The sequence below is a fragment of the Podarcis cretensis genome (assembly GCF_951804945.1).
Source record: "Podarcis cretensis genome assembly, chromosome: 4".
NCBI lineage: Eukaryota > Metazoa > Chordata > Lepidosauria > Squamata > Lacertidae > Podarcis > Podarcis cretensis.
In genome coordinates this window covers 53101625-53114963 of record NC_137173.1, presented here as the reverse complement: position 1 = coordinate 53114963, position 13339 = coordinate 53101625, and the positions used below count along the sequence as shown (strand labels likewise).

The following is a 13339-nucleotide window of genomic DNA, read 5'->3' as shown; positions in this document are numbered from 1 at the left end:
TGAGATGTTCAATAGGTTTTCAGTTTTTTCATCAGAAGCTCAAGGTGGATAACACAGTCTTCTAATTCAAGTATGTACCAACATTCACAAGGAGCCCATAGTGGCATAGTTATTATCCCTTTCATTCACACAATAAACCTTCGAGAGGGTTAGGTTGTAAGAAAATGACAGGCATAGAATCAACAAACTTTATGGCTGAGTGGGAATTTGAACCTCAGGCTCTTAATTAATTGATATACTTGTATAAAAGTTTGGATTTTAAATACTTCCAGAAATAAATATATACCACAATGGCTATTTATCGTAGCAGAGAGTTTTGCAGCTAAATTGATCCAAGTTAGTTTTTTATTAATTGAATTTATATACCGCCCTATACCTGGAGGTCTCAGGGCAGCTGGGTAAACATAAAACTGTTAATGTATGTTTGCTTAAACTGGGCATGAATGTTAATCTCTCTGAGACTGTATCCCAGTTGTAGGCTGGCTGACTAGAAGGAATAGCTACTGAATCCTCCCAGATCCATAGACACCCATCAGAGGACTTATATAAGGCTTGACACATGGGGTTCCTGCATTGTACAGACCATTACATTCCAGCAGGGGTTTTGTCTATTAGCAGAGGAAGCTAGTCCTGGATTACTCTTGGCTATGAAAGATTCAGGAGTCTGCTACAAGCATTATTTCATTTGTACAGTCTTGTCAGAAACACAGATGGCACAGCTCTGGTAGGAGAGAATTTTCTGTTTGGGCTCCTTGTATTATTTAACCCAGCTTTGCAACTAATGCCATGGAAACTTACGGAGTTGCTATCGCTTTTCTTAAAGAGAGAGCGTATGCACTCATGAAACCCACCTAAAGCTAATTATGTTATTTGCAATATTAAAAGTTTACATTACTTTATTATAATTCTACTGTAAAAATAGCTTGCCTCACTTGTTTTCAGCTAATATATGTTTAGCTGCCTCAATCTTCTCTATATTCATATTGGGTAAGGAAACCATAGTCTGACAACATGAAAGTGGTATAAAAGAGTTGTCTTAAATAGAATACAAAAGACAAAACCTATAGCTATAACCAGTGCTTTTTTCTATAAAAATGTTTAGGGGTACTCTCATTTTCCTACTCATATTGAAATACTGCCCCTCAATGAGGCCAAACTTAGACCCCTAAAATGTTTAGGGGTATACATACCCACTGCGCCCCCCCCATAAAAAACACTGGCAGTAACAAAAAAAAAATGTCTTAGATAAATTTTGTTGTGCTTATTTCAAACCAATAACCCCTTCCCCAAACACATGTAAAAAGGGTATTGGATGTTTATCAGCCAAAAGCCTGGTTGAAGAGGAACATTTTTGCCTGGTGCCTAAAGGTTTTTAATGAAGGCACCAGCTGAACCTCCCTGCCGGAGTATTCCACAAAGGTCCATTCTTCTGCTGCCACCCTCCGGACCTCTCATGTGGAGGAGGCACACGAAGAAGGGCGTCAGAAAATGATGTCAGGGTCCAGGTAGGTTCATATGGAGAGAAGAGGTCCTTGAGGTATTGCGGTCCTGAGCTGTTTAAGACTTTATTGGTCAAACCAGCACTCTGCATTGTTCCTCCGGTGAGCAACCTGGCCACCGAATTCTGCACCAGCCAAAGTTTCTGAACTGTTTTCAGAGGCAGTCCTACATAAAACTTTGATTTGACAGTCACTTTGACGAGTGGATCTGCACAATGCACCAATGTGAACTGCAACTCATTAATCAGTGCCACATTTATGAAAGAGACATAGATTTCTTCAGAGTTGAGTCCCCTGACATAAAAAGCTCTTTGCCACTCTGTATACAGCTCTTAGCATTTGATAAGTCCAATGTGACAGGAAGCTTGAATGGAAGAATGATTGACAGTAAGGGAGTGGAATGGAATGCTGGGCGGAGCTAAGAGTGAGTGACAGTTTATGAGTGCGGCTGCTGGAAAGAGACAGTTGGAATGTGGGTGCTTTTAACAGCTGTATAGCAACATAATTCAGCAGTTCCCCATCACTACATCTCCAGGCTGGGGGAAACAGAACCTGTTTTATCTGCTGCATGACAGGCAGAAATATAGGGAGCCTGTCAGGAAAAAGTGACAAACCTAGACCCTAGTTCGTAATGCCCTACTCATGCAAAGGGGTCTCTATGCAGTCAAGGGGTAGCAGAACCATGCCACAGGTCTCATCTATGAGGTTTACCCTGCCTTGACATCTAGGTATTACCCATGGATGTCTGCATAGCTGCACACCAGGGGCAGAGAAAACAATTTAATCTTGGGGAACATCACAGACCAACTCTCCCTTGATTACATGGAAACCCCATAATGCGAGTAACACATAAAGAAGGCTATGGATTAGGAAGATTCTACAGCATATACTCTTAAATAGTCTAAAAATGTGCTTATCCAGGAAGAGTACAGCACTGCCATTCCTGTGTATGTCTGATGTCTTCTGTCTGTATTACTGAAGATGAAGTCCAGTCTTAGATGAATGGAAGCATAAAGAAGTCTTGCTTTCTTTAAAGCATGTTGTAAATTCAGAACTATGTGTGTGTGTAGTCCTGGGATAAGTGGACTGATGAGGCAGATTCACTTAGGCGAAAAGGCAAGAGAAAAACAGAGGTAGTAAAGTGCCTACTCTAGAATCATATATGAGCTCTCATGAGCCTTAAATTATTCAGTTCTAGTCCAGCTCCCTGTTGTCAGCCAATAGAACTGTTGCCCAAATAAATCTTGTTTAATTAATGGTATGAAACCTAGTCAATTAATTGTTTGATTGATTGATTAAATTAAATTAGTTTGCATATGAAAAATAGGGGAAATACTTTTGTTTTTAGATGATGCAGTGGGTATAATCTTAGAAAATGCATTCTGCCTCCTCAGAATGAAGGGAATGCTTGCAGTATGTAGGTAGTATAAATATTAAAAATAAAGTTTTTACTTTTTTAAAAAAATCATCTGCTTGATAAATCAAGGGCACCTTTCTGATTGACATAAATATGTTAGTTGATAAATGGATCTACTAGTTAAATATTTCTGCCACAACAACATCTAAGCTTGATGTTCTTCTAGCAACACTTCTATATCTATTTTCTCTTGCTGTCCCCAAGAGATTGCTTTAACTGCTGTTCATTTAACCTCTGCTTTTACAACTCTCCTGATAACAAGGGCATGACCCAACGTTTTAGGAACACAGCACCAGATGACACTATGAAGCAGATATGAAATAACAACTTGTTACCTGAACCTGATAATTCTCTGCATGTTTGCTTGGGAGCAAGCTCTATTAAGCTCAGTGAGATTTAGTTTTGAGTAAACATGTACAGGACCAGACTGCATGTACAAAAGAAACAACATGTCTTATTGTATTGGCATCTGTTTAGTAAAAAAAAGAACCTTCAAATGACAAAAAATGAGGTAGACTGTAAAGAAACTTTTTTTTAACTAAACTAATATGTGTTGATTACAAAGACTGATCCTACAAGGATTTACTTGGTTCAATGTGGCTTACTTCCAGGTAATGTGAACTGTGACCTTAAGCATATTTAATAACCTGAAGCATATTTATTTAGTTTATATACTTTTTAGAGACCCCATTCAAATGGTGCATTACCACAATGCATAAGAAAATTCATATTTCTTATGAAAATTAAAATACTGAAAATCAATAAAATTTAAAACAAACAGCAAGAGCTAAATGATCAAGTGAGCTTCACTAGAAGGATGATGAGAAGCTGAGGATGATGTCTGAAAGGAAATCAAAGAGGGGGTCATATGCACTTCATGGAGGAAGAAACTACAGCTGAGGAGTCAGTGCTGGAAAAGGTTTGTCCCTGATACCCACCAGCAAGATAGCTCATTAAGGGAAAGCAACAGAGCTGTCAGCCCCAACACCTGGGTAGGTAAAAATGGTACTTCAAATTAATTGGTCCCAAACCATTTAAAGGTTAAGAACATAACATTAAACTGAGCTTGAAGATGAATAGACAGCCAATGCAACTGGCAGGGAATAGGTGTACATGATCAAAGCGCTTGACTCCCAAAAGCATCCTGGTGGCTGTTATATGCTATTTGGATCTTCAGAGACAGCCCATAGTGATCTAACCAGAAACACTTCAGAAGTTTAGCCATACAAGATATCTGGATCACTGGGTCACACGCCACAATTACCCAAGAGTCCAGTGTCGCTGTCAAGCATTAACCCACATACCTGTTTGGTAGGAGTTTCCAAAATATTCTGGAGTTGTCATCTTCAAATCACATTTTGGAGTTGTCCTGGAATGGCCCTGCTTATTTCCCTTACACTACCATTTAAGTGTACATGGTTTAATTAAGCATGGTCATTTGTGTCATATACTATTGAGCAAAGCTGCATGTTATCAACAAAGTTATTATATTTAGAGCACACACTGAATAATGCTAAAAGCAAGAACCTTTCTAGGTGCGGTTGTCACCCATTCGTTATATCAAATCCAGACACAGTCTGTATTGAGCGTCTGTTGTAGTGTTATTGCATCTTTGCAGCACTAAATGCTTTATTTTTACTAATTGGAAAATGCATAACATATCTACTGCAAAAGCCTGGGCAACTACTGATTACTGTGTACTTTGCTATGGCCACACAACTTCTGTGTTTTTGTGTGTGTGGCATAGTCTCTATTGGACCAACAGCCTCTACACTATAATAAAAACATAAGGTAAAAGGTAAAGGACCCCTGGATGGTTAAGTCCAGTCAAAGGGACTATGGGGTGCGGTGCTCATCTCGCTTCAGGCCGAGGGAGACGGCATTTGTCCGCAGACTGCTTTCTGAGTCATGTGGCCAGCATGACTAAACCGCTTCTGGCACAACGGAACACCGTACCGAGTAACAGAACACACGGAAAAGCTGTTTACCTTCCTGCAGCAGCAGTACCTATTTATCTACTTGCACTGGTGTGCTTTTGAACTGCTAGGCTGGCAGAATATTGGGCTAGTTGAGCCTTTGGCCTGATTCAGCAGAGTTCCTCTTTGGTTCTTAAGGCAGCTTACATGTCACATTAAAAAGCACAATCCTATGCATGCTTATACAGCGATTAATCCCATTACTGTATGTTCAGTGGAGCACAATACAACAACCATTGCACACAGGCATAGGATTGTGCTGTCATATTTTTTTAAGTGCCACAAGGCATTGCTGCATTCGGCCACCTCACATTTTATGTCTTTGGTGGCTCTCTTCTCTTGGTGCACCTCAACACTGGAATACCCCTCCTGCTATGTGTTTTGTTTGTTGATTATTGTTATTATTACCCCTTGCCATAGGAAGAATCCCACGCACGGAAAGCGCGGGGGGCGCTTGCCCATTTAAGCAAAAAAGCCAGCGCTAGAGCTCTCGTCCATCCTTATTACAAAGGATAGGAAGAGAACCGGAGGGAGAAGCGTCTGGGCGAGCGGGAAAGTAGCGAACAGCGGCCCCTGGGGGGCGACTCCCTGACGGGAATTTGGGGGACGCGGCGCGCGAATAGACAGAGCGAACGGGCGAGGCGGCGGGGGACTGTCGGGGAAGAGGGAACCGCTTGACCGGACATTCAACCAAATTTCGGCCGCGGGGAGGGGGGGGGGAGGCTGGGACGGTACTGGGACAAAGCGGCGATAAGCAGGCAACTGCCCGAAGCAGTCCGGGCAGCGGAATAGGCGGCGAGGTCGCCTCACGTGGGGCCACCTCAGGGGCAACAAAGCCTGACTCGGTTCATATGGCGGGAAAACAAAAGGCTGCCCCCCCCCCTCGAGCGCGGGGCGAGAGCCAAGTACCTTTTCTCCGGTCACGACGTGCAGCCCTTCCCGCACTTTGGCGAAGGACCCCTCGCCCAACTTCCTTCCGATCAGGTAATTGCCCACGCGCTTGGTGTGCTGGAACTCGCGGAGCCGCTCCCGGGACGCGGCCGCGTTGACCCAGGCGGCCAGGAACGTCCCCTCGGGGCTGAGGGGGGGCGTCGTGGGCTCGTCGCCGCCGTCGCCGAAGCTCGCCGCGGGGGGCTCGCTCAGGAGCCCGTCGCCAGCAGCCGCCGGCATCCTGCTGCTGCTGCTGCTGCCGCCGCCGCAACTCGGTGCAATCAATGCTTTCCCTTTGCAACCCTTGCTGCGCCAAAGAGCTTCTGAGAAACTCGCTTCTTTCTTTCTCTAGCTCCTGCTTCTGCTCCCGCTACTCCCCAAATTCAAGTCTGCAGCACCAGCCTGCCAATGTGATCGGCACCCGCGTGTGCACGTGGGGAACCGACGGCGGCTGGCTGGCTGGCTGCTGAGGCGCACTTTGCCTCTCAGGGAAATGTCAAGCAAAGAGCAAAACAAGCAAGCAATGAAAAAAGCAAAATAACAGAAAAGAAACCCGCTTCGCCAACGGGGTCTGGCCGGCTTGGTGGAGATCTAGCGCGATTCGGCCGCCACGAGGAACTGGCCCCGGATCACAGCCGCGCAGCTTTGCAGCCAGGTCCGGCGAGCTGCGAGGCTGAGGCTGTGCACGCCTCACGTTGAAGAGGGAGCCTGAGCCAGCTCCCGCAGATCAATTGTCTCCAGTCTCGTTGGCTGCCTTCCCCTCATTGGATCTGTCGATCACTTTTCCCCTCCCTCTCGTACCGCGCCTGGCTGCCTCCTTCTCCTGGTGCTGCTGCTTGAGGCTCTCTTCCCCTCTTGCGGGGAAGGGTCTGGGGAGGCGGGGGGGGAGGAGAGAAACGTTTCATTCAGGCTAAATTGGCAGTAATTTAATCCGATCCCTCTGCTGAGAACAGATGCAATGAAAACTCGACAGCAGTCGTGGTCCTTTAGAAATTCGGGCAGCTCCCCCTGCCCCCCCCGTGTTTTTGGTGTAATGCAGATTCAACCCTAAAGCCAAATCGCATCGAGGAGCCCCCTTGCCAGCGAGTTATTTACGCCTTCAATTCACGAAGATGCTGCATTTCTCTCTATAATTAGGGCAGTCAAGCCGTGACAGGCGCTCTGCGTGACTCCTTTCGGAGCAAAGCTGGTTTATTTTTCTCAAGATCTCTTTTATTCCTTCCCCGATAATATTTTTCTTGTGTTGCTTTGTGCCCCTTTTGTGCTTGAAAGCACTTCACTTTGCTTTCACTTCTTTGCGGGTGACATGTGCTCCAGAGCTCAGATCGTGACAGCCCTGGCAATAAAAGCATAAGCGGTCCCCACCTCCCCTTTCTGTTGTAAGAAATTGAGGCTGAAAATGCAGTTACCTTGGCAGCTTAAAGCAAAGGAAAGCCCCGCCTTATATTATACATTATTTTTATTTAGAGCTGCAGCCTCCATTTTATGTTCTCAGCCCTCTTGCTTTTAACAATTCCCAACCTCAGCTTTAGGAAGCATTACACCCTTCATTCTAACTGCTATCTTAAAATGCTCCATACTTCCACAATGCAACTTGAGTAAATATAACTACATACAGGGACTATGAATAGTTGGGGAAAGTCACAACTATTGCGAGACAATAGTGTGCGAGACAAACTCATAAATAATATCAATGCGCCCCCCCCCCGGGCAAATAGAGACAGCCAATCATCCTCTCCATGTGCACAAATCACATCCTAGGCCTTTACTGAGAGTCTGCCAATCCTCAGGTGCTTTTTTGGGGGGAGATGCAGGAGGCAGGACTGGCAGGCAGGTCCCCCTTTCACTACTGGACTTCTACTTGCGGAGCTTTGGATGCCATTTATAATTAATTGACAATTTGCGGTCCTTTAATGGTACCCCCAGATCTGCTACCTGCCATCTCCATCAGAGTGCATTTCGACGAAAAAGGGAATTGCTGGCATCAATAGCCCTAATCCTTTCTGCAAATGTTTTAATTGCAATACACTCCGTGTGACAATTACCCTGATCACTTGCTGAAATTACTAATTCCATAGTTTAGAAAAGCTTTTTATATAGAAGTATACAGGAAAAAAAGCTGAAATCATATGCTTTTGTTTACGGGAATTAATCCCTCTGAACTCAGTGTGACTTATTTCTGAATAAACACCCGTAGGATTGGGCTATATAAGAATCTAATTTTGTTCCCCCAACGTAATCTAATGGTAGGTCTGATGGTAATGTAACCTTAGCTTATATGCTGATACTGCAAAACTTTGCATACACCAATAGTACTATCACTAAGTCTTTTAATTGTGATATTTTAATAAGCCAATCACCCTACATTGTATCCCAAGGCTGAATATGGTTCTCATTACCTGTTTTCATATTCAGCACAGCACAGTAGCCTGAATGAAGTTTATATGCCTATGAACCCCAGAAAAGGCTTATCCCCTCCATAAGGTACCTTCTCTACAAATCTAGTTCATTTCTCTCCCAGCTATGTGCAGGTTTTTCAGTTGATATTGGCCCCCCTGAAGATTCAATAGACTGAAGCACTACTTTCCATCTGCCTTGTGTTCTTGTGTTCTTTATCCCAAGCCTCATATAGTGCACTTAGATCTGTTTCACATTGGTTATAATTTGTTCATTGCCAGCCTCTACAGGGATCCATAGGGCTAGTTCCAGATCCATAAACAGAGTGAGAGCTTAAGAGTACATCACAAGGCAATAATAAAAATAGATAAACAGGTGTTTTATTTGCTTCATGTTTTTATTGTGGCCAGTTTATTTAGCATAGCTGTTACATCAAAGAAAGACATCATCTGGGCGTATTCATTGATCCAGGGTAATATGTTAACTTCAACCCTAGAACATTAAAGTAAGTGATTTCCAGTTATTTTAAAAACTGGGATTTCCGCAGGGTGTTGAGTGTGTTGTGAGAACAGGGATCAAAAGTCAAAAAGAACAGGGATCAAAAGCCTGCCCAGTCCCAAACCAGGACTGTAGAGAGAGTGGTCTGAGGATAAACATGTAATGGCATCAGTGTTTCTGTTCTCTAGCATAGCATTCATGGGGTTCAGTTATTTGCCATAAAATATTTAGAAAAGATAAGTGCGGTATGATTGTCTTGAAGATTTGGGAAATTTAAAAAACCATTTCGCAGATAAATACACCTTAGCTAATGAAAAATGGAGCCCTTCTGTATTCCAAAGGAAAGTGAAAAAAGCCCATTGGACCATTTTCATGAAACAGATCAGTGGCACCGAAACAGGCAGATTCAAAAGTATATCAGATGGTGGGAGAATGTTGACTTTGGTAAGTATTCATACACACACTATATTAATAGTTAAAATTTCTAACTCTAAATATGTGGCCACTGCTTCCATTTTATTAATTCAAAAAGACTACACAAGGGTGATGTCTTTAAGAATACTGTATAGTGTTTATATGCGTACCCAAAGAGGTGGCCAAACTGATTTTGGGAGCAATCCAATGCAGAAGAAGCTGGCATAAAGCAAGCCAGTGTAAATGAAGCCAAGATAAAGTTACACCAGATCCAAAACCCATTCAGTAATGGGGCTGCTGCTGCTCTCTCCAAATCTGGCAGAGCAGTGGCCGACCTTCGGGTCTCAAATTTTACCAGTGCCGAGTGCAACACCAAAATTTGTTCCCCCACCTCTCCCCTTCCATTCTACATCATAGTTACAGTTCCCCTGAAGCTCCACATCCAGTGCAACCGAAGCAGTCACTCTCCCCTAAATCAGTCACTGGAAAGAGGGCAAACAAGTCTTTAAAATGGTTTTGTTATTGGGTCACTCCAACCTAAGTCCCCTTCTGTGGTCCCATTCCTGCCGCACCTCCAGAATGCCCCTTTTGGGGGACTTACATTGGGCTCGGCTCAGCAGGCTAAGCTGGGATGAGCAAATTATGTTGGTGTATCTTCAGCTGAGATGAGGTTGGGGAGTTAACACCCTCTGAGCCAGGAATCAGCCAGTTGATCCAGAGATCCACTGTATCCTGATTGCTCATCCTGGAAGATATTGCCATAGGATTGCCCCATTAATCAGGTAATTCACTTTGGGAAACACCGTTCATACAAATATATTAAAGTATTTTTAAACCCAGAGTGCATGATTTAGTCTGTTAATCTCTAGCCCCTAAATTTTGACTCAAAACACACCCTAAGAGTTCTATAGTTAAAATGAAAAAGCAAAGAAGGCAGGACAGCCTTACTGTATGCCTCTTTGCAGCTGAATTACAGCAGCGATTCAGCCACTGGAAATCACCTTAGAAACTGGTGATAAATATAACATTTTGACACCCTTAATAAATGTGGTAGGAAGAGTGAATGCATGAATGCTGGCAAAAAGAGGGGTACCAAATTTGATATGTATTTTTTAATTGCACCCAGTACCATTATTACAGCCGTGTATGTGCGAGGGGCTGTTGATTAGAGACCCAAGCATGCAAGTAAAGCCAAAGATATGAACGGCATAGGAGCGATAAAAGCAGAATTTCCCATACAAAATTAATGCAACACCTCCCCGATCCCCAAATGACCATAGGTTTTTAGTATAGAGTAGACTAGGGGCATGTATATGTTAGCTTTAAATGCCATTTCCCCCACTGCATTTCAAATTGCATTGCTGTGCATATCACTACCTGGCATGTTTTCCTGCACCCACAGCCCCAACTCCTATTCAATGCAGCAATCCTTGTGCAAGCACAATGGATGTTTAAAATATAAACCCCTCACCTTAACTGTGGCTTATGGTTTCAAATGGTTTGGAAGCTGTTTTGAGGAAAAGCACATACCGTATTTTTCGCTCTATAACACGCACCCGACCATAACACGCACGTAGTTTTTAGAGGAGGAAAATCCGTAGGCATGCCACCCGTAGGCATTCCCTCCATAACACACACAGACATTTCCCCTTACTTTCTAGGAGGAAAAAAGTGAGTGTTATGGTGCAAAAAATACGGTAATAAAGAAACTACAGAGTAAAGATGAAAAGTGGCTAACTTCTTGTGTACCGAGGTTCGAACACCAGCAGTAGGAGAGCACTGGAGTCTGAGTAAATACGCAGAAACAAGCTAAGTACATTAGGATGCCATTTATTTTGCAATGACATGGTGTTTGAACTCAGATACGTGATGAAACAGATACAGGCAAAAGGGCATTGTTGGGTACTTAGAAGATGCGGAGGCATAAAATTTGCATATGCTCATTAATATGTATAGGTGCAAATTTAGGCCAACTTTCAGAGGGGAGAAAACAAACTGGCTCTTGCTCTCAGGGCATACTCTCTAAGCTGTTGGGACTTATTATCACGTAAGTGTATAGGAGTGCAGCCCTGTGGCACCATCCTGTGCATGTTTATGCAGCATTAAATCCTGAGCTCAGTGGGATTTACTCCCTAGTCATTATATTTAGGGTTGAATTGCAACTTAAGTGCTTTTTTTTTTAACAAGTTCTCTGATAAAATTCTTAATGCATATACAGTACCAACCCAGTTAAAATATTTAGTATGAAATGAAGAGGATGTATAAGATACTGTGTTAGTTAAGCAAAATGAATAATGTATGCAACCTTTTCCCATTGTATTAATCTGGAGCTCTAAAATTGGAAACTTTATTTTTTCTGTCTTCCTTTGTATACAGAGAGACTTGCAAATGAGTTTCAACAATAATTGTGTGGCATATCACAGTTTACTTGATGCAGTTGGGTCTCTGTGCGATTCTCATCCCTAATGAAGTCACCAGAGATTAACTGCTAAGGGATTCAGTTATGAAGAACATGTTTTTATTATCAAATGTGAAGACTTCTGAATGCACGGAGGAATCAATATACTTTGAAATAAAGCCTGTTTATTAAATAAAGAGTATAAAAACAAATTTAAGGTGCAGATGAGCACTGCTTCATTTAGCTATACTGTATACATGTTCATTTGATATATTCCATTTTTATATATCTGTTATATATCTGCTCCTAAGATGGAGCGGATGTCACAAGGGACCCTGCATGAGTTTGATGGGCTCTGGACCAATGGCCCCTCCATTGCCTGCTTCCTCAGGTTCACAGCACAGTGAGGGGGCAGACCTCTCAGTGTATAAGGGTGTATGTGGCAGCCATTTTGGAGAGAGAGGTGAGGGAGAGATCGGGATGGTGGAATGTGGAGGATGCGGTTCAGTTATGCAGGGCAGGGCTTAGTTGCCCTCCCCCAAAATTGTATTCAAGTTGGCATCCCTGGGTGGGTGGAACAGAGGCAGAGCGCAACCCTTGGACCACCTTGTAAGTTGTTTTGAATATATTCTCAATGGTTTTAAATATATATTTACAATATGTGTTCCTGGGTAGATTTTTAAAGGTTTTCCTCTTTAAAAAGACATGGAAATAGGATGTGACAGACTTAGACCCACCCCCTCTGAGAATAAGGACAGTCTGAACTTCAGTGGGTGCCTATGATTGGACATTGGGTTTGGGGCAATTACAGATGCCCCAAATATTTTGTGTGTCTGATGAAGTGGGCTTTAGTCTGCAAAAGCTAATGCCACCATAAATTTGTCTTGAAGATGTCCTAATACTTTTTCTTGGTTTTGTTGCAACGGCCTAACATGGCTACCCTTCTGGAATTTTCCCATTACATGCTGATTATTATAGCTGAACATTTTCTATGGTAGGAAATTCCCCCGTTATTCATGTATTTGTGCCTTTATTTATGCCAATCAGAAGTGCCAGTTGACATTTCACATGCCAAGAGACTCATCCTTATCTTCTGAATTTCCATTTTGGTCTGCATGCACACTTTCATGAGAGAGCTATTTTAATCACAGCCCTCAATTCACCTTCACTTCAACTTTTGAGCACAAGTTACCAAGACTGCCACACTGTGGTTTATGGAGCAACGAGTCTGCAAACGTGTCTGAAGCAAAGCAAAGCATTGTCAAAAGTGATGCAAATTCATCACTGACTGCTGCCACTTCAACAAAATGTTTACTCCTTGTCTACACTCTTGGCTCTTTGCTGACTCCTTGATTTTCAGACAGACAGAGATATTTCTCTGAAGTGGAAACAGATTTCATTATTATTATGGGATGATATTTACATATCAGTGAGAAACTTGATTTCCTTACATGATAATTGCAGCTTGCAATTCAATTTCTTTCTCTCTGAACTACTAATTTCTCCTTATTCTGTATCTATGAACAAACCAGTTCCTGTAATTTACCTGAATTGCAAACAAGGTTTGCGGATGTTTTAAATATGTCTTGCCTATCATATCATCATTTTCCTTTATGTTTTGAATATAAATTTAGTGATAGTTGCTTATGTCATATATATATCCCGAACAAATAAGCTATAACACAAAATATACTACAGTAATATATATGGTAACTTGCACACAAACAAATTAAAACACAAGCGTACACACGTACACCATGGAAGAAGAAGCTGACATGCAGGAGGAACTTATTTGTCACTGGTTATATTG

General features: G+C 42.6%; 1 protein-coding gene and 1 long non-coding RNA gene across 3 annotated transcripts in view; one reads left to right on the top strand and one right to left on the bottom strand.

Annotated features, from left to right (window-relative positions):
- Positions 1 to 6632, bottom strand: part of HUNK (hormonally up-regulated Neu-associated kinase) — a 56194-nt gene extending 49562 nt beyond the window's left edge. The window contains exon 1 of the mRNA XM_079972046.1: positions 5802 to 6632. Coding sequence (XP_079828172.1) covers positions 5802 to 6062 — 261 coding nt within the window. The 5' untranslated portion in view covers positions 6063 to 6632. The remainder of the gene's footprint in view (positions 1 to 5801) is intronic.
- LOC307213871 lies at positions 5798 to 11741 on the top strand. 2 transcript variants are annotated; one of them, XR_013837763.1, is made up of 3 exons: positions 5798 to 5876; positions 8980 to 9161; positions 11508 to 11741. It is a non-coding gene; the product is annotated as an uncharacterized lncRNA (long non-coding RNA). The 2 variants fall into 2 exon arrangements; XR_013837764.1 differs by lacking the exon at positions 11508 to 11741 and adding an exon at positions 10534 to 10836.
- Positions 11742 to 13339: the final 1598 nt, after the last annotated feature.